Source organism: Meleagris gallopavo, chromosome 10 (assembly GCF_000146605.3).
Source record: "Meleagris gallopavo isolate NT-WF06-2002-E0010 breed Aviagen turkey brand Nicholas breeding stock chromosome 10, Turkey_5.1, whole genome shotgun sequence".
In the NCBI taxonomy this organism is placed as follows: Eukaryota; Metazoa; Chordata; class Aves; order Galliformes; family Phasianidae; genus Meleagris; species Meleagris gallopavo.
The window spans coordinates 3,471,808-3,494,173 of NC_015020.2; the positions used below are offsets into that span (position 1 = coordinate 3,471,808).

At 37.6% G+C, this 22,366-nt stretch overlaps 1 protein-coding gene across 1 annotated transcript in view; it reads right to left on the reverse strand.

Moving 5' to 3' along the window:
- Positions 1 to 22,366, reverse strand: part of LOC100540906 (formin-binding protein 1-like) — a 42,825-nt gene that overhangs the window by 13,825 nt on the left and 6,634 nt on the right. The window contains exon 3 of the mRNA XM_019618354.2: positions 4,687 to 4,802. Within this exon, the coding sequence (XP_019473899.1) occupies positions 4,687 to 4,802 (116 nt within the window). The remainder of the gene's footprint in view (positions 1 to 4,686; positions 4,803 to 22,366) is intronic.

Consider the following 22,366-nt stretch of genomic DNA (forward strand, 5'->3'; position numbering starts at 1 on the left):
ACTTCACCAACTAATTCTTGTCACTCTGCTAAGTTGTCCTGTTTAATTCTACTACAATTGTACAAAAAAACCAAAGACCTACCATTAGAATATGAATAACTTTGTTCCTTGCTCACAAGTATAAATCCCACTTTTAGCAGTGATCAAAAATGACCAGCAGGCAGCCTCTGATAAGCTATCCTGAGCACATCAACACCCAGACTCAACAAGTAACACATTTGAGCAACAGTACTGTCAGGTTCAGAAGAAAAACAAGGCAAAAGAGAACTGAACCAAACAACTGAACTGGATAAACTGCTCTGTGTTTCTTCAGAGAAGTGCAGAGGGATGACACTTTAATACTGTGGAAATAAAATCTAGAATTCTATCACATCCTGAATTACACGCATGTGGAAGTACATTTCATAAAGCACAACATTCAGTTTTGCAGGTCCTGTGACTTTATCAAATCTCTCTTCTCAGTATAAGTTGGTCTCATGTTAACACCACTGAGAAAGCAGCCTGGACTGTATTACTCATTTTAAATCATGCATTCTGAAGTTTCAAAAAGCACCTAATTAATGCATTTACGTTATTTATAGGCATGTACATAAGATGTCCACAGTTGCACATTTATACAGAAACATGCTAATGAACTCAAAACGCAGATTTATTCACTCAAATACCACAGTGTAAAGAATGGGTGCAGCAGCATCAGCGGGGCAGAATCTGTGCCACGGTAACTTCTGCGACATCTGTTCCTATTAAACTTCTGCAGTGCCTACATCATCCTACAAGTGACTGGGAGCAAACTTACAATTGTTTCTTCAGAAATGAATTTTAAACTGTAGTAAGAACTTAAAGGCATTTCACATCTACATGTAAGGCATAATTTCAAATAGGTTTCTTTGAGTGCACATCAACATACAGACTGGGTTAAAGTAACGACAGTGAATTCGATTTAGTAACATCATCTCACCAGAAAAAGCTTTCAGCTAAATAAGAATTAGAGTTTTCAAAGCTGAGTATCCTTGGAATCATTAAGAAAAACCTACCACATCCATATTTAGATCATCATCAACCTAATTTCTCAGTTTCAATCAAAAAATATCTGAGAAACAAACACATACAGTGATAATTTGTGTCACCAAATTCATGTTTGAGCTTATACACATTTTAAAATCACACCCCAAGATTCCACATACAGAAGTACAGGAACTCATTTTCAACTTGACTAGATGTGTGCATACACCGATATCTTATTTAGAAAAACAGCCACTTACTGGTGTGCAGAAGGAAATAACAAAGCCCATGAAAAATACATTTGCTCAAACCAATTAGGAAGATTACAATTTTAAAGAGAAACACTTCAGTAGTTCAAGAACAACCAACACTATTTACTTAAACTAGCAATAAAGAAAAGTTGACCAAATTCAGAAACCTTATTCTGCATAGAGCTCTACTACTACTCTATTACCGCTGTTACCAAATGTTAAAAAATATGGAACTCCTACATCTTATTGAGTGATGGAATGCTTCAGGCAGAACCAAAAGGGGTATAAACCCTCAGAAGTCTTTTCCATGTGATAATCTGGAAGTAAACAAAATGCAATTTCGCCTCACCCCCTTTCAGCAATAATGCTGATCAAAAGCAGCATCTGAGAATTCAATTACAGAAGCCAGCCCGGTGCCCAGTAATTAGGCAAATACTACATCTTTTTTTCCCTGTAATAAAGTAGGAACGAATAAAGCAGCTGTATAATCAAAGTTAAATCTATGAATCTACGTGTCTTCTATGTTTGCCCAAATTCTCATCTCTGTAAATCAGTAACAGCCTATAATAAACTCCACATTCCTTATGTCAACACAGTATGTTAATTGAGAACAAAGCAACACAAAACTCAAGATACTTCCTTTAAGTTGAGATTAAAAAAGAATTTATGGTTGCTTTATTCAGAACAAAGAATATTTCAAATATAAAACAAACTTCACAGTTTTTCTTTTCCATCCACACTTCTTGAAAGGCGACAGTTTTTCTTTTTTTTTCCTTGACATCAACAGTTGTGTATCAGACAGCAACAATAAATAACTTGTGAGAACTCTGTCCCAAATACTGTTCCTAGTTCACAAATTATCATTTCTGCAACTACCCAGCAACCATAAACCATCAGTTTCAACATCAATGTAGTGAGTTCAAACACCTCTTCATATGCTCTACGTGCTTGCCATCTCCTTAAAGATTTGGAATAGCTGTTGCCACCCAGAAACATCACTAAGCTGTGATGGAATACAAAAAAATACCTTAGGCAAAGGCATACACTATGTGAGTGTGAGTTTCTGCCAGGACATAGATTCTGATTTGTGAAAACTCTTATGAAAAAGTAACTCAAGTTTACATCCTTGGTTTAAGTCTATGAGAATAAGAGCCAACCAACAATAATACGGCCCACCAGAAAACAAACAAAAAACACGCACAAAGAAAATCTATACATTTCTAGCACTGAAGCTCTATATCTCCTGTTGAACCTTTAATTTTCTTTCAAGGTCCCACCCAAGTACAAGTACAGTCAAAGAACTACCAAGAGCTGAACACTTTCTATACTGTTTATGTACATGCTATGTAAGGGCATAGTAAGTATCAGAGTTCATTATACAGAGATTCTCAGCAGTGTGTTTGTCAGGTTGTAATCCATTACAAGAGAAAAAAAAATGAAGATAAAACCAAGAAATTGCTATCAGAGATATTCACAGAATCACAGAATTGTAGGGGTTGGAAGGGACCTCTAGAGATCATCGAGACCAACCCCCTTGCCAAAGCAGGTTCCCTACACCAGGTCACACAGGTAGGCATCCAGGCCCTATTAATATCCAGGTTACAGGCCCCACGCTGCTAGCATTAAAATTCACCAGAACCACAGTCTAACCCTATGATCTTCTCTCTCAGAACTTCTAAGAAACAATCTGCAGGATGAATAACTGTCCTGGAGATGAAAACTTCATGGATCTCAATCTCCCACAGGGCCTTATGACTGCTTCCTTTTACAGTTAACATCAGTGAGTGTCCTCAAGAGAAAAGACAGTTGAAAACACGGCGCTATCACATGACAACTCACAACTAACCATCAGTTCTCCCCTACGGAAAAGCAAGGAAAGAACACCTAATAGCGGATTAGTGAACCAGTCTCCTGGCAGAAAATCAGTCACCTTCTCATGTGTGCGCTGTCCAGATCTTCGTGGGCAGCAGGCAGGAAGTGCGTGCATGCACTGTACAAGTGTGCAGCAAGACCAGTGTTTTGCAAAGCTGTCATACTTACTGCACATACACAAGCAGCCCAGCCATCTGACAGAACGAGTACTTGACATAACTTGCTTTGCAAAAGTGCTTTGAGAAAAATCAAAAGTTTCACTCAAAATATTAAACGCTACACAGAATACATTTCTCATTTTTAATCATATCCTGGAATACTAATATCATCTCGCTACCTGTGGAAAATGAACTTTCAAATAGAACAAAGCAAAGCAACATCTCCATAATATTTAAGGAAACTGAGTAGGCTCATGCAAATAAAACATTTCCATTTTTAAACAGACAACTCAAAACAGATCAAAACTAGACTGTGAATTAGTGCTGTGCATGCTTCAAACTTTCCTTTACCTCCTGAAGTTCTTCTATGTCAGCTTTGGAAAAGTGGTATTTATTTCCTTCAGGAAAAAAATTCCTTCAGTAAAGTAAGAGGATATTATGTTTGGTGAATATACACTACTGGGTCAAAAGAAACTAATACAGAAATCAAACAGAAGACAACATCACCCTCTCAGCTGTAAACCTCTGAAATGTGATTATGAGGAAGGATTCCTCAGCTCGGTATCTAGTGACAATCTAGTTTGCCAATGATGAGATAATCAAAGACACCACCAAAGAGAAGCTGCTGTATAGCTTTCATTTGTCAAGGGCCTGGCAACAGCTTCCCCTGAGTCCCCAGAGGAACACCAGGATAACAGTTAAAGCCAATTTCATAGTAGTATCTTAATGTAAATCTTGCTCTTCAAGTATCACGTGTCTTTTAGGTTTTAAAAAAAAAAAAAATACCCACTTTATTCTGGCACTTTGGGCCATTTAATTGCTACTACACTTTTTGTATGATCTCCTTCTCTAGGAGGGGAAACTCCAGTTACACCTACATTACATTTCATTTGGCAACAACACAAAGTGAACAAGAGAGATAAGAAAGGGTCTGAATCAAAAGGGATGACTCGCTATGGAAAGGTCATCTTTTAAGGACATTAAGATCTGCTGCTTTCTGAAGTTTTCTCAATGATTTCAATCAGATTTCTAAACAAAACATAGTGAAGCTCTTGCCAATTCGACATAAGAAATTAATTAGTAGTAGAGGCTTGAAGCTGGTTGAACAAAGAAAATGTAGATGCAAAGGGTAGGTGGGAGGGGTAGGAGAACAGAGGGGAAAACAAACAAGGAAACAAGCACACACCCAAAAATAATTTTGTTTTAGGTTGCTAAAGAAAATCCTGTCTGTCATAAAAAGAATTAATGATTTAATTCACTCTTTAAATGAAAAAAATAAAATAAAAAAAATAAAAAAATACTCTTTAATCATGAAATTACACAGTTGCCCATAATCTGATTTTAAGTAACTGGTAAGACCCTTTTAAAAAGAATAATAATAATAACAACAACAATAAACTTACCTCAGTTGCTTTGCATAGTTTTGCTCAATTTCTATTCTTTCTTTTACAAATTTTGCATATTTCTCCAAGAAGTCAATGCCCCACTGAGTATGCTTGTCTAAGTTATCGAACTGATCCTTAAAAACAAAAGGAAACAAGAATACTGAGAGTGAGCAAAGAATTGCACCAACACCACAAACGACAACATGTAATTCATGAGTTGTGCTTTGAGGAACGCTTGCTATTTGAGCTGAAGTCACTAAAATTACAAATCAGCCCGAAGTATGTATGTACACTGGTCACATAGAGGAACAGAAAGCTGTATGCCCAGGTACTGACCAAGCTCTTTCTCTGAAAACAGCTCTAGATGTCTTCATTTAAGTTGTATACAGTGTTATATCACTTCCACAATGCAAATGCACCTTTTTTCCCCTAAAAATCCTCTCATTCACAAGTGGAAGTTTCCCACCAATTAAGACATAAGCAGAGATAAGTATTAGGTAACTAACAGACTGCTCTTCAACTAAAGTGATGTATTTTTTTTTTTTTTAATAAAGAAAAACACAAGATGTAATCATTTTGATATGAGAAAGTAATTCCACTCATAAGATTGTTCACTGAAACAGAAATAACATAAATGATAGCTGCATGACTAAGTTGAGCATAGGCAGCACATGAAAAACATTTATTAAAATAATCTATACACAAAGTGTATCATCAGCTCTAGCAAGAGATTCTAAAGAAAGCAAATCTGTCCTTGTAAGGTTATTACAAATGTTAAAGGAAAGCAAATGCACAAAGAAAGCAGGAAGACCAAAAATAAGCTTAACTTCAAAAAATAAGTGGTGATTATTAATAAATTATCTCCAAAACTCATCTATCACTGTATTCTGTAGTAATTAACATTACTGATCAACTGATTTCACAAATGAGTTTCACAACACACAATCAGGGGCGACGACTTTCCAAATATTTTGCTCAAATGAAAAAAGACTCCACTGGTGAAAATTTCTTCTCAGATACCAATACGAAACTGGACTGGAAGAAAGTACATTTGACACGTCACACTTTACAGAAGTATTCAATCACTGTCAAAGTGCCACAAACTTTGCCACAACTCTGTTCCTTCATCTGCTTTTATAAGCAGTAGGCTCTGAGCAAAGACAATTTTGTAGGATTACACCATAGGCCCTGAAGGGAAGAAAGAACGAGTTCCCTCTCAATATGAGGAACACACATAGAACATACATTAGACAATGAGAATGAAATGAAAAAGACAGTTGCGTCAATGCAGGGCTCAACACTTGAAACCCACTGCTTATCTTCACCACTCTTTACATATCTTTTTTTTTATCTGATTTACATATCATACATTAGTGCAGCTCCTCCACCATTACTGATGCCTACAGAATTACTCATGAATGCATTAATGATCTGGTAGATACGCAATGGAAACCCTGACTCGGTGGGCCATTAGTCCACATTTTGCTGGAAGGGGCAAAGGTAGCACCTGTATGTTCTCTTCTGAAACAGCTTCACAAGGCCAGTTTGCTTGCTGTCTTTTATTGGTTACCAATTATATTATGCATTATCATAGAACAAAGCGTACAATATAATGCCTAAAATTAATACTTTCAGGAAGTACATAGGTCAATCCAAAAGTAATGCCTCCTATTTGTTTCCACAAAACTACAACAAAGAGCCCAACAACACTATTTGGCAGAGCATATTCTCAACTACAAAACATTAGTTTCCAACATAGCCACCACCACTAGCTATGCATTTTTGCCAGTGATGAACAAGAACCTGCATGCCACGCTCCTAAAAATCTGCACCAGCAATGTTTCACGGCTGCTATGACAGCATCGCTGCTAGGAAAATGTTGCCCACACAGTCCATCTTTCATCAATCCAAACAGATGAAGTCAGAAGGCGTCAAATCTGGACTATACAGCACACATACCACTGCACTGGATGATAGCATACTATACTGGGTGTAGTAGTAGAGTCCAGCTAAGAATGGCGATGTGCTCCAAGGCCTTCAAACTGATATAGGGTCACAAATTTATTCACGGTCCTTTCAGCTTCTCAAGTAGCATCCACGTTTAAGCTCTGGGCCTCAATTCAGCCAAAGGCTTCCTTCTCATCCAGGAGCACAAGCAGAAGATATTCTGTACTGCTAAAGAGGAAGTCAAATTATGCACTAACATACAAACCAAGCCAAGAAGTATCTTGAATGGAGGAAAAAAAAAAGCCAACATTGTACAGAGGAGAAAGTGAACCAAATGCATGCAAGAGAATATATGCCTCGATCTTTCATAAATAAACAGTTTCATACATCCATAAGTGTACATGTCACTGCATTAATACATCCTGCTCCTTTGAAGAAATGTGAAAACAGCATTAACTAAAGATCAGTAAAGGAAAATTACGGAAGAAAAGAATACATCCTATGAGATCTGGCTAGCTACTACTTTGATAGGAAAGTATTTTTTTAACAGTATTACAAAGCAAACAAATTACTGCTTGTCCAGTAACACCCCACCACCCTTAACAGCTGAGTAAGTAGTTTTTTTTTTGTAAAAAATAAATAAATAAAATTAAATTAAATTAAAACTGCAGCTGACTATTATGAAACTAATTAACTTCAGCTAATGGATGGTGGCCAGAAGTGCTGCCCACTCAAAAATCAGACTGCAGTTCAAGTTGCTGCAAACAAATCCAAGACTTCAAGAAAATCTGTAGTAGGTCAATAAAGATTATTTCAAAACAAGTGTTACCTTCCTAATTTTTACTTCCAGATTATTTACTGGAACAACAGATGAATGCTGCTATTACTTTTAGTTACGCGGTTCTTAACTTATCACATTGCTACAGATACCAGGGAATGTGACAATAGCAGTGAACGATCAAGACAAAAAGCTGAGCTAAATCATATTTGCACCAAAAACAAAAACATAATTTCTCAGGATGAATGCAGGAATTGCTCCCCAACTCTTATGGACATTTGTTTTTTCCCCAAGCAAACCTCAAGAGTCATAAAAAAATTAGGGGGGGGAGGAGAACTCTTTCTCTTTGGAGCAATGAACACTGAGGGAATGCAACTGCATAAAAGCCTTACCTTTCCTCACCCAAAAGCAATCTCTAGCCAGTCCAGCCACTGTTCTTGCATAAGAAGAATTTCAAATAAAATATGTTAGCCCAGTCTGCAATTTTTAAACAGCTAACGCTCTCAACATCCACTGGTACTGGACAGCAGCTATACATGCATTAAGAGCTAAAACTGTGGTAGCAAATTCTGTAAAATAAGTAAATAGCTAAATAAAAGAGTTTTACTAAATTATTCCTTTCCAAAAAACTCATTTATTTAGTTATTTTAGATTAACATCTAAATGTGCATTATCTTCCCTGATTCCCATGTAGATGATCTCCAGACAACTCAGTTCTAAGTCTCAGGAATCATTTCAGACACAAAACTGCATCAACTTAAAAGTTTAGACAACCTATCTCAATTAACAATAATTAAATCCACAATCCCTCTAAAACACATTTAGCAAGACATCTTATTCAAAATCATCTCACTTCACATGTACGCTACCATCATTTTATTCTTCTGACTCGACTGTACATCAGTATTTCCATAACTTAATATCAAACATCACAATTTTAGTCTACAGTGACAAATAAGCGATCGTATTTGTAGTTTTGGACACTGACAAAGGATTAGGCTTTTTTCCAGTGGTTTGTTCTCCTGGCTGTCTAGCATGGCTAGCCTAAACTTCCAAGTCAGTCAGCAAGAGCTTAAAAGCTCAATTCTGCATTTAGATACCTCGATTCTTAGCACTTCTACAAGTCTAACGTAAGGAAATACAGACTATGGACCAATGAGATTCCATAAGGAGAGCTTCAGAGCATGGAATGAGATTCAAGTCAAAAAACAAACAGCCCCAAAACCATTTGCTATCAAAAAATCCCCAGTGCAGCTCCAGATAGAAATGCTTTATTTTATACTGCTTTAGGAAAAGCAACAAATTAATAATCCACAAAACTGCAAGTCTAAAGTAATCCAACTGAGAAACTGGGGCTGATTATATAACTCAGTCTAATATTGTTTACTGAATTTATACCCATGAGAGTTTCTCAAATGAACTTTCCTTCCTGCATCCACAGTACCATAGAAGACAAGAGTCTCAAATGCACTCAAGTAGTTAAATGTTTTAAGCTAAATTACAAAGCAACTACTTCACATATTATCACATCCCTCCCCCCTCCCTTGAAATAGATGGTATTTGTATGAAACACTGCAGCTTGCTTTTCTTATTATTTTTAATGAAGGTGTTAAGCTCAAGCTGGTCAACATTTTACATCAATGAGATTACTAAAGGTCAATTTATTATTTATTTATTCTTTTTTAACTTGCATTGTTTGTGCAAAGAACTACCTGACTTGCTGTATTAGAAGTTATGGAAACCATGACCTATTAATGACAAGTTACCAACATAGCTTTGTGTCCCTTTCCCCACTTGTCTTCAGCACAAATTAGACTATAAAATTATATTTTAGTTAGAGAGAATGCGACAGTAATCTAATTTGGACAACACATTTCAGATTTTCTGATCTTTGAAACCCCTTCTGTGCCTTTTTTTTTCCCCTTTTCCTTTTGTCTCTATCTTTACACATTCCTGCTTCCTTTTCTCTCAGTATAACAACTCTTCTATTTTACTGGCTGAACTCATTAACACTTCTCTTCCTGCCCGCTTCCTTTTATAATTATCTACTTGGTCTTCTCGTCGTCTTTTCTTTTGCAACTGCAATCTGCTTCCTTTTATCAGGCAGACTAGAACTACTTCCAGCTAAACACTAGTTTATTTTTTTAAACTTCCTGTTAGTTTTAAATCTAAAAACTAACAAAGAGCTTATAGAAAACAAAATATAAAGTGTCCTTCTTTTCTGCTCTTTACAAGTTCTGCACAGTAGCTTCCAAACAGACTAACCTGCAAATTATACTTCATTCCTCTCTAAAAATATTTATGCACTGAAGTTAGGAGAGTACAAGAAATGTGGCTGTTAGCAAATTTAAAGACTAAATATCGTTACAAGTTTTTTCCCCAGTCACTGGGACTTGACAGCCATGTCTTTTCAAACACGATGGAATTCACAACCACATCAGCCAGCTCCTTGAGGACCCTGAGATGCATGTCATCTGGTCCTACAGACTTAGATAGCAGTCTAAGTCTGTGCTTTTCCCTGCAAAGATCTCCTCAGACCAGCAACAAAATAACTGCATTGGGAACTCTCTCCTGTCAGGTCTTCCAGGCAGGGATGCCTTGTTTGGCTGTCAGCAACTTCACACGCATGATGGACTCCTGGCCGCCACTTTCTAGGACGGGACAGGCATCTATCAGACAGAAAAGGAGAAGAAATATCTGTGGCTACTTTTGAAATGAGCAGTCAGAACTGGAAGAAAACTACGTTCTGCATTTGGAGATCAACTGAAAGACAAGTAGGTAAATACAGACAGTATTACGGTACTACAAGACTGTTCACATTTGGAAGTACAAACACTGACACCAATTTCAAGGTGGAGTAAGTTAGAATCCAAGGAATTACTGAAGTACTTCTGCAGAGAGTCAAACCACCTCTTTCAGAAGCAAAGAGCTGCTGAATTCGCTCAGCCATCTCACAGCACTCCACTTGAAGACACTATTTGGCATTCCAGATTACAGCTATGCACTCCAGGTCACCTGTGCCACTGACTATATCCGCTGGACTAACGATTAGATATTAATAGCATTAGTTTTCTGCCAGCACAGCAAACTGACTGTCCTAGCCCACAGAAGAGACACTGAAAACCAACATTAATAAAAGAGAACAAAGGAACAAGCTGCCAGAGTTCCTCAACAAACACTGCTATTTGTCCAGCCTGTGAATCACATCTCAAGTTCTTCTTAATGCACAGGCATCTTCGTGTCAAGTGAATAATGTGCTTACTATATCAGCATCTAAACATAAAAGAAGAAAACCTTAATTCTTCCTGAGCTTACCAGTAGTCCACTTGAAAGCAGACACCTGAGTGGTTGAATGGTACTAGTAGACAGAAGCATAAGTAGATTTTAGTCCTGGTTATGTCACTTGTAACAGGAACCAGAAAGACTTCTAAGTTTAACTATAAATTAACCAAATGTGAAATAATACATCACAGTAAAAACATATTACTGTTTATACAACGCCTAGAGATGCTGTTGCTCATTGTAAGAAGGACAAGGAGAAAATCCCACCTTTACAGCAAGACTGGAATAAAACAGAGTATAAAGCATTGTGGCTCTGCATCAGTGGAGCAGCACAATTCTGAACTTCCTACATGACCAACAGCCACACGAGGTCTCAGGTGAAGCAGTGCTGTACAAAACCAGCATGCTTACCACATGATTAATGTTAGCCTGTAAACAACCTGAAAAATAAGCAAATATCTGACTTGGAAAACTACACCGCAAGATTCTTACTTTTCAAAAATTGTGTAAAAAATCATTTTGTTCCTCAATTAGAAAAGGTTGTTATGTGGTTCTAACCTCAGCATACAACATGAACATTCTAGCATATTCCTAAGCGCCACTGATGAAACTATCGAAAACTTAAAATTTAAAACTAACAAATACCTCTCTAAAAATTATACATACTTCAACAATGTTATTAAAAACATATCCCCTAGAAGGCCAAATGAGCAGGCAGTCCCTCATGCTTTCCAGTTCTTGTATATGTGACCTACAGAACTAATCTCGCATTCAAAAGTATCAGTTTTCTAAAGTCTTGTGGAAGCAGCAAAGAGATCTTAGCAGTTATCAGCTTCGTCAGAGAAGTTCCTAAGTTCCTGCTCTGGCCAGCCTGGCCCAGCATCTAACAAGCTGAAGACCTACTGCTTTTTCCCAGCACAGTAAGGAGTGAATTTAGGACTGTGTACTCAAGAAAAGAAAGAAGTGGTATAGATGTTACAAACAGAAACTGTTCTCTGAAAAGAGGAGGTAATTAGCCTGCAATTAAATAGGCAAGGGGAGAAGTACAGAGGAGACAACAGGGTCAAGCTATATGTTCTGTAATGAGATTATTGTTACAAAATACCCAGGTGCCCCACATCTTAAATTCAGAAGAAAAGCTTCACCAGCTTTGCTGCTCGCAGTGTTGCAATGCAGCTGCCTAACACTGCTTTGCAGGACACATTCATTACTCACCAGGGAAGCTCCATCCCTTACACATACACACACCACTCTGCACAAGCTGTATTTATTTATGCTCATTCAACTGTACTATCATGAAATCCAGTTCACGCTACTTAGCGAAAGCTTTACTAAACTCAAATTTTGACATGGGTAAAATAACTACTACCTTGCATATAACTTGGAGTTGTAGTTCTCAAGTCAGTAAGAGCCAAGACTATAGTGATAACAAGTGATGCAAATTTAAAACAAGGAAGTACTTTCTGCCAGCTGGGGTAGGGGGGAAAAAAGGGAAAGAGTATCAACTTCCCTGTAATCCAAGTATCACTTCCTTACATTTACTTGCTGTTCAGCTACTTAGAAAGTTCTGAAAATAAAATTTTTAACTGACATAAAAACCAGATAGTGTATATCAAGTAGGGTACATAAATCCCATGCAGAAGAATCAATCTGATGTGCTCTGCATTTGAAGTTGAACATTTAAGTCTTACCTCAGTGGAATAAATAGAAATAAATTGTTTGGTTTATGTTTTATCACGCTGGATACCTCAGATTTTTAACAAAGGTACAGCTTGTTTGGAATGTTAATCCTGACTCACCAATTCCTTTAAGTACCTTTCAGGGCACTATCCCTGAACAGTAGTTTGTAGAATAACTATGAACACCTAACATAAAATTTGTAACACAGAAACAAAGTGAACACATCCTGACATTAACTTTCAGGTCACTTTTCACAAGAAATGTGATTAAAATCCTCAGCCAACATCCTGAATATTGTGGCTTCAGGCAAACATCAATCTCTCAAAACTGAGGCACAAGAGATCCAAACAGCAACTCCTAATTTAGCACAGTGGAGACTGTTTCAACTAATGTCACAATTCCCATCATGGATACATTGTAAGTCAGTGAACACCGCTAGAATACAAGGTGTTGGAAGTCCAATATGAGTATGCATCAGTATTAAGAGGAAAGCATACACTTTTCCTTTGCTGCTCCTCATATGCAGAACTTACAAGCGTACTAAATAGACTGTCAGTAAATCTTTGCTCTTCTAAATCAGAGTAAGATACCCCTTTAACAGTTCTGACCACTTCTTCAATTTTTTTCTTAACAGTTATTAGCCTTTTGTTGTTTATGAAAGGCTGCAAACATTAAGAGAATTAATCTCTACAGACCCAGCTCGGAGCAGACCCGCCTCCCTCCAATGGGAGCAGGCACAGCAGTACTTCAGAAGATCAGACATCACCGAGGACCAGCGAGGCAAACAGCTGGCAGAACCAGGAGACCAGGCTGCTAACTCGCCAGCTGGACAGAGAAGGGGAATTTTCTCTTCAACACCCCGTCCTGAGGTGAATTTCCCCTTTAGAATCACCTGTGAATGTTCCAGCGTTCAAAAGGAAGAACAGAGAAGCCACACCTTTTTCCCTTCATGAATATCTTTGAAAACAACAGGAAGTGTTTCTCAAACTTGACTTTAAAACCAGATGCACATACTTAACAGGAGACACACAGGGCAGTAAATTACAGCCTTCCTATCTTCTTTTAAATATTTTTTCAGACAAAGAGAAACCCTGCAAAACAAACAACCCACCACCCATGTATATCCTATTTCACACGGGAAGCTACTGCACTTACTGCTTTTAAAGCAAAATTTGCATAACATTAACATAACTGAATAAAGAATTTAAATTAAAAACAGATGTCACTACTGGCATCTTTAGAAGCTTGGAATTTTTCAGCTTCCCCTAATTCAGATAACTAACGTTACAGTTAGTTAGTTATTAGATAGTTAGTTATCTAATTCAGATAACTAACGTTACAACGTAAGATGATTCTGTTGCGTATCAATTTAACTCCAGGTTTTTAGGATATAAGCCCAGAAAACATAATGCATCGTTCCTTCACGCTTCACTGTAAGAGACTTCAGGAAACTATATTACACAAAATACATTATTAAGATTATCCACAAAAAACTGTAGTGTCAATGTATTTTATGAGATCAAATAATACAAATGCTATGCCCCTTCCAGGTTAACAAGCTATTGTTTTTCCTTGTCAAATACCTTAAATTTCATGGAATGTGATCAGTGACATAATGTAACTGCAAACACACGTATTCTGTTAGAAGACCCATGTTTTTAAAACAGGGAAAAACTCCACTACAGCATATTTAGACACTGAAGTTGCATACACAAAAGTAGAGCACAAACCTCAGGGTACTCAGAAAAAACCCCACATGTTTACAAACTGTCACAGCTACATTTCTCAGTCTAATATAAATACAAAACGCTGACTGGAAACATCTTGATTTCATTCCATTTCTGTCACCTAGCATAACAATTACATCAGTAAAGCATATTCCACAAAGCTGTGGGAGATCAATACTGAAAGTAAGCAAATCTACAGCACGATCAGTGCAGGAGACAAACGTTTCCTGAAGCAACTGCTTTCAGGCCAGAAGTGAGACTTCCAGAGGAATGGTTTTACACAGAAACAGAGGAGATCTGGAGTAGGTGTTAGGAGGAAATCCTTTATTCAGAGGGCAGTGAGGCTCTGGCGCATCCCAGAGGAGCTGTGGGTGCCCCAGCCCTGCAGGCACCCAGGGCCAGCCCCCAAGGCAGGCCTTGGAACTAGATGATCTTTAAGATCCCTAACCCAAATTATTCTACAGTTCTATGAAGTAAACATGGAATGATGAGGCCACATCTGGCAACAGCGACACCAGATGGCGTTCATTCCTTTTTGAAGAGTCAATTTATTTTTGAAAGACCAAAAAAACAGCCAAAGTAGAAATTAAAAAGTACTTCAGCAGGAGCCTGTCTTCTGCTGTTATTCCCTTCCTATATAAACTAAGAGAAATACAAGGATACTGAAATACAGTAGATAACTAAAAAGTATAAATAAGCATCAAACGCAGGTACTGTGGCTGAAGCAAACACCTTGGTCATTTTTTCCCCTCTCATCACTTCTCAGGTTAAGTTTTACATACAAGATTAGAAGATGATTAAATCCCTCACCTACTACGGTTTTTAAAACACACACTTTGAAAAAGCCATCTAATTGCAATGCTTTAAGCACTGAAATTAACTCTATACTTCGTGCAAAGCAGCTTGTTCTGCATCCACAAAAAAAAAAGTAAATGATCAGTAGGTCTCTCTCCTAATAACTTTTCCGTATTACCAAATCAGAAACAATACAACAACAAAACAGTGCTCAACAATATCTTCTAGGTACAGCTCATAATCCTAATGCAGACCAACACAATCACTATGAATTACAGCACTTCTAAACAGACTCCTATAAAATGGTAACTCCTTACTGAAGGACCTTGGTTTCAAACAAACGACAACAAAAACACTGAAAATTGATGTTTCGTTATCTGAGGAGCCATAACATGTTACATCCTAGCAAAAACATTTTCAACCCACTGATTAAAGCCTGAGTTTGTAATGAAAAAATACATCAGGATTTGTAGAGGAAAAAGAATGCAAATTACTTTTCCCTAATACACAATTGATTTTGTAGTTCATTGCAAATCATTGTACAAAAACCATGCTTATCTTTTCAGAAGATCAAACAAATAAAAACAGAGTAAGATGGAATTTGACATTTTCTTATCTATGTCAGTACCTGAGTTCAGGACATCTTTAGCATAGAATGGGAAGTTAAAGACAGTCTCCAGGACCCATTTTTTCCCAAAGAGAATGTCTTGAAAAGGAAGTAAGGAAATCCCAAGAAAAGAGCTCAAAGACAGCTGCACAGCATTCTGGCAAAGGAGCACAACACCGTTACGTACTTTATTTGGAGCTATCATCTCCATGAACCTCATCAAAATACTACATATTTAAAATAGTTGGAAGATTATATATCGAAATACACTGAACAAGGTTTAAAATAATTTTCAAATAATTTAACTAAACAGCTATGATTCTCAGCTGTCAGCATGGCTAGTTTCATCCAATCTTTTAACACCATGCTGAGATACAAAAACTGAATATCTTAATCCTCCCTTTAACTAAGCCTATATGAAGCATTTAGATTCAAAGTTTGTTACTCATGACAACTGCAAACATCTCGTCAAGGTTTCCAAACTCAACAATAAACTGAACTGTTAACCTCAGGATATAATGAAGAATTCCAAGTATAGATGTAAGGTAACAGCACACCAAATACAATTAAAATAAACTACCTGCAGCTGAAACAGTAAACCGTTTCCAGGCACATGAATGTAATCTGATGAGACCTACTACCTCCTGTGTCAGTATTAATTAAAGCATTACCGGGAATGTCTTTCATATATTGTACTCCAGGATTAAAGTAAAAAAAATAAATTCGTAAACCGCACAATTAAGCACCTTATGAATATGTCTACCATTCCTCCCACTTTAAAAAAAAATAGCGATGGATATTCAAACGTTCCTCATCTGGAACTGCTAATTTTGAAAGACTTTGAAACATTAACACTGAAAGCCTCTGCTAACAACACTTTAAGATGCAACAGGTGATTTATGGTATAGAATACAGAAAATACACCTCAGCTCACACAAACACCAAAAGAAAACTGCACACATCGGAGAGCATGCAGTACACCCAATTTAGACCTTGTTATACCCAGCTTCACAGAACTACTTCGTCATTGACTTATCAGGCTCTTTGCTGCACTCTACATTCCTCATAAAGCAAAAGTTAATGCTAACGAGGAGATAAAATTGGTAACTCTGAAGATAGAAAAGATTATAAATGAAAATAGCATAAGAGGGTAGCCTGGAAAACAGGCTACAAACAAAGGAAAAAACACGGCAAATGAAGTGTTAAGTACTTTTAACAAATGAAGACAAAAAGAAATTGTTTTCAGGAAAAAGAACAGAATTTCACAGTAAGAAAAAGCGCTGAATACATTAGGTGCCATTTCTTTGTATAAGCCCTACAGCACTAGCTTATCCTATGGCACACAATACTGATATACCAAAGATACAACCTTAAGAAATTCCTGAAACTCTTTATCGTGTGGCACGAGAACTTAAACTTTTACTTTCCACGTGCTCTCATCAGGTCTCTATAAAATACAGCTCAAAAACAACCACACAAGAAAAGTTGTAGTTAACTATATGCTCTACTATTCTGAGATAACTGAAATCAATTGTAAGTAACTGCAAGAAATGGGTCAAGTACTTCAAAAAATGCATCCTGTTTGAAATTACAGACTTAGAGAGCAAGGAGCCTTTTTTGCTATGTATTTTTAGAGCACGTACCTGACTGGGCAATTCATGTACTTAAGGAAAAGAAAACCTGACACCGTATGAAAGCTGTTTTGCATTGACTGCTTTAGGACAAACAAAGCCCACAAGTGCTCTTCTGTCTTTCCTTTGTATTACATCATCCCAACAGTCACCAAGCCATAACTTTACAGAAGGTTTAAAATACGCATGAATCACTCCTTCAAGTTTAAAACTGAAAAGGAAGTATTCCACAATAGACATAAGGCAAAATGAATTTCTGATAAGGCACCTACCCTGTATTTACTGACATTACTATCAAGTTTGAGAATGCACTGTATTGTGCAAGAGAAGGAAGACGTGGCATAGCGAAAAGCTACACCGTTTTCTTATCAGAATGACTGCTCCTAGTTCCTAACTATTATACATGGCATCCAAACAACTGTTAGACTAACCTGGAGATACAAGAGCATGATCCTCTTTCCACAGAGGAACAGAAGCCAGCAAAAAAAAAATGAAGCCTTCTTTCCATAGACCTAATAAAGTAAAGCAGTCAAGAAAGCCACAGGCTTCAGGTTTGACTTAAGTCTGATGGTCTGCATGACAGAAGTCTAGAATGCTAAGTACAAAGTACTAGGAAGAGTTTACCAAGATGATAAGAAGTAATTACATATTGGGTCTCTGTTAGAAATCAATTGTTTTCAGTTCCCCAGCATCCAGCATAGATAAAAGTAAAAGCATCACTCCCATCTTAAGTCTGTTCAGAGAATTAACAACAGCTCCTCTTTCAGAATTAAAATTGAACGAAACTTGTGTTTGAAGCACTGGTAATCCATTTTATCTCATTACTGAAAAGAAAGCATGAATGTTGTCCATTCAGTATTATAACATCTCGTTGATTATATAGTTTCTCAAAAATGGTAAAGCATTTCATTAAAAGTCAGATGTATTCCTTATGCAGCCCACAATTACAGACCCACAGTATAAACCAGACAGATACAGAAAAATATTTTATCTACCAATCACTAAGCATAAATACCACCAGTATCTGATTGCCAATAAATTATTTTAAACCTCTAAGAAAATAACTTCCATTACTGCAATTTCAGTGACATTCGGTGATAACGCCTGAGAGTCAAAGTAACTGAAAGCACTACCAGCCACAAAAACAGAGAGCAGAAAGCACCACTGGCCTGCCGTTGCTTCTGGTTGTACTTATGGGGCGCTTTTAACACACAGAGCCAATTCACTGATTTACTGGGCTCCAACCACAGTCCACCAATAGGACACATCTTCTCGCTACAGCCTCTTACAATGCACAGCTGCTCAGATCTCACTTTTTCCATTTCAGGAATGCAAAAGATAAAAGTGAAACTCGGGGAATGAAGCCTCTCAAGTGCCAGGCTGCTGCCCTGAAGAACTGCACGACCGTTCTGGGAAACAGATCATCAAACTACGCAGTACCAGTAGCAAAGGAAAAACTTTTTTAAGAAGTCATTTTAGAAAGAAGTTACTTTTGTTACTAGAGATCACCATCAGGAACAAACTACTTAATAGTGTCGCAAACCTGGGGAGATAAAGTAATTCAGGTTCTATGAATGCAGTACTTCAGGGGGAGGAGAAGCCTCACCACCTTTACAAAACGAGAAGCAATCAAACAAAACAAAACAAATAACACCCAGCCCTTAATTCCTTAGTCTCAACCTAAAGACTAAATCAGACCACCACACCTCTGGCTACAGGAATAAATATTTGAGTATCACACTGAAGACTTGATAAAATTCCTTAGCTAGACTCAAACGGAGACACTTCTATTTGAAATTTCACGTTACTATATACCATACAGTTCTCTTGCATAATTTATGAAGCAATTGGGTTGTCCTAAGTTACTATTTTTCTTCAAGAAACTAATTTTTCTCATTTTCCCTTTCAACAGGAAGTTCACTTTTTTCTTTCTCTCCTCCAAAGAGATAAGCACCTTCTTGATCATACTGAATGGATCTCAAATGTCACTGCCTACTGTCTAATGACTTCCGCAGACAGTACACAACACAACTATTAAGATAAACTTTTAATTAAATGAGGTTAATTATGAATACTTAGAAAGCACAATTTTCATCACAGAAATTCCAAGTACCAACTTATATCTACATTCTACTAAATCACAGCTTCTAACAATCAAAGCTCATAAGCCTGAAATGAGATCCCACAATAATTAACAAAAATAATAAAACATCAGCAATTTTTGTCTATTTAAATAGTGCAATGCAACAACCACAACCTATGGTACAGCCAAGAAACTCAGATGCAAAGCGGTAGCTCAGAATATATTGCATATTTTATCACAGAAGCACATTTTGGGGGCTGGGCAAGAGGGAAAAAATGAAAGACCCTTCTGTTAGATCACCTGGAAGACTCCATTATTATTGCAAAATCACTATAGCATCTTCAGGATTCATTAGCTTTCCAATCATCCCCTCTCCTAAAAAAGTAGGTTTCAAAAAGTTTTTAAAAAGTTCCTCTGCTCTGAGAAGTTCCTTATATACATTTCTTACTTTCAAAACTAGCCAGGTGTTCCACTGATCCTGCAAGACTTTTGTTGATAAAAAGAACAAACAATGGTGCAAGCAAGTATCAGCACTATTAGTATCTAAATAAAAGCAGAACTAAGGGAGGGGTGGGAACTCTTGATTCTTCAGAACTACATATTTTTTTTTTTTTAATCACTCTTTAATGGACCTTCATTGAGCATTTCATTTACTAATCATGGATTTGAACTCATTTTCAGGGAAAAACTAAGATAAAACACGTTTTATTAAAATCCAGATAATATGTACAATCTCTTGACAGCAATTACACTTTATTCCATTGCAGCTCTTATAAAGTAGGGGCTTAACCTTTAACTCTTTAACTTGTGCACCTGCTTTCTATCCTGAGATCAGTGTCCACTGTGCTGCACAGCATCTAGTCCTGCTCTGTCACTTGGCGTGACCAGTAACTGAACCATCGTCTGCCGGAACTCAACAGTAACCCTACTGGGGATGGGGAAGCTCTGTGCGTCTGTGGAACACAGCACAACTCAAATCCACTGTGTCACTGATGGCTCTAGGCATCAAGTAAGATGCCTTCTTTCCATCAGAAGAGGGGTGGCCTCCATCAGAACAGGAGTGGGCAGCAAGGACAGGGAGGTGATTGTCTCCCTCTACTCTGCTCTTGTGAGGCCCCATCTGGAGTACTGTGTCCAGGTCTAGAGCCCCCAGTACAGGACACGGAGCTGTTGGAGAGGGTCCAGAGGAGAGCCACAAAGATGATCAGGGGACTGGAGCACCTCCCCTATGAAGACAGGCTGAAGGAGCTGGGCTTGTTCAGCCTGGAGAAAAGAAGGCTGCAGGGTGACCTCACTGCAGCATTTCAATACCTAAAGGAAGCCTACAAACAGGAGCGGAATCAACTCTTTGAAAAGGTAGATAACTGCAGGACAAGGGGAAATGGTTTTAAATTGAGGGAGGGAAAATTTAGGTTGGATGTCAGGGGGAAGTTCTTTACAGAGAGAGTGGTGAGGTGCTGGAACAGGCTGCCCTGAAAGGTCGTGGATGCACCGTCCCTGGAGGTGTTCAAGGCCAGATTGGATGGGCCCTGGGCAGCCTGGTCTGGTATTAAATGGGGAGGTTGGTGGCCATGCATGTGGCAGGGGGGTTGGAGATTCATGATCCTTGATGTCCCTTTCAACCCTGGCTATTCTGTGATTCTGTGAAGTAAGCAAACAAGATTAAACACACTTCAAGTATTGTTTAAAAATGTCAGACATCCTAAATATTTCTCTAAGGGTGAATGACTTCAGGTAGGTAGCAAAAAAAAAAAAATTGAAGACAATGAAACGTTGTAACTGGTAGCTAAAACGGGAGCAACTTATATATTTACAATAGAAAAAAAAATCTTGGACACTAGATGTTAAAATTTTCTGCACCTGAATATTCCTCTACTGCAGAGAAATCAAACTGTAGCACAGCAAAGATAATGTCTTTGGTTCACACGTCAGTTATTTTCCTACTCCTAGTGACAAAAACACCCTAATGCCACCTAGATCAAATAACTACTTGAAAACATCATTGGAAAAATAACAGGTTTTTTAGCTTCTTTGGATAAAAAAAAAAAATAATAATTAAGCAGCTGGGGAAAATAAATGAGCAAGTATATTCCCCACATTTCAACTCCTTCAGTCACTTTGCAAAACCAGAGTTTACAGAGAGAGGTTGTCACATTCGCCTGAATCAGGCACAGATACCAAAAATCAAATGCTGGGATAAAGACCTGAGAGGTCTCTCAGGTCATCACCTCACCACCTTCACACATATCTGGTTCCCATAAATACTGCAAAAAATGAAGACTGCCTCTTGACCGTCCAATGCAACTGCTGTTGTATTTCAGAAGCTCTTCAACACACAGTTAATATTCTAAACTCCAATCAAGCGGATGCCATTTCATTGCACAATGCTGAAAAAATATTCTTCATCTAACATGGAACTATAAAAAAAGCATGCTGCACTACATCTTCTGTACCTGCCTCCTGAGCAAACTCTTTGCGAGAGTAAGCATTACGTGAATAAGTACCATGATAAATGGTGAACTTTCTTGTCAGTGTACAGCAGGTGTTACCCATCCAAGTGACGTCTGATCAAATACTGCAAATACATTTCTTTCAAAATAGACACAGCTTTTTTGGACAAAAGCTAGGTAGGTAGCTAAGAGGGAATTATGCTTTACAATGAAGAGTTTTAAAGGGTTACTTCACATAGGCAGTCTGGCAAATAAGAACAAGGAGGAAGTTACTAGAATTTGCTGCTTTTTGGTTTTGCTTACGACATTTAAAAACATTGTATTATTTTGTACTTACACATTAAATAACTTTGAAGTATTATATAAATGAAGATATTGTTGCAATAATAATTTAATGCAAACAAACTTTATTCCAGCTTTACCACCTAATTAACAGATAGAAAATAAGTTTACCTGCCCGAGACTACCACAAGAGGTCCACAGTAAAGCCCAAGAAAAATTCAGGTTTCAAAGGCTTTTCAAGATGACATTTCTCCTCTGAAAGACGTAACACAACACTGCATAAACGTGCAAAGCACAATTCCAGCAAGCAGTCAAAGCTGCTAAATGCCCTTTTTAGTTACAGGGCAGAAGACGAGTTCTGACCAAAGAAAATATCAAGGAGCAAGACTTCAAATTTCAGTGCTAAGAGTATCAATAATAAAAAAAACCAGAAAAT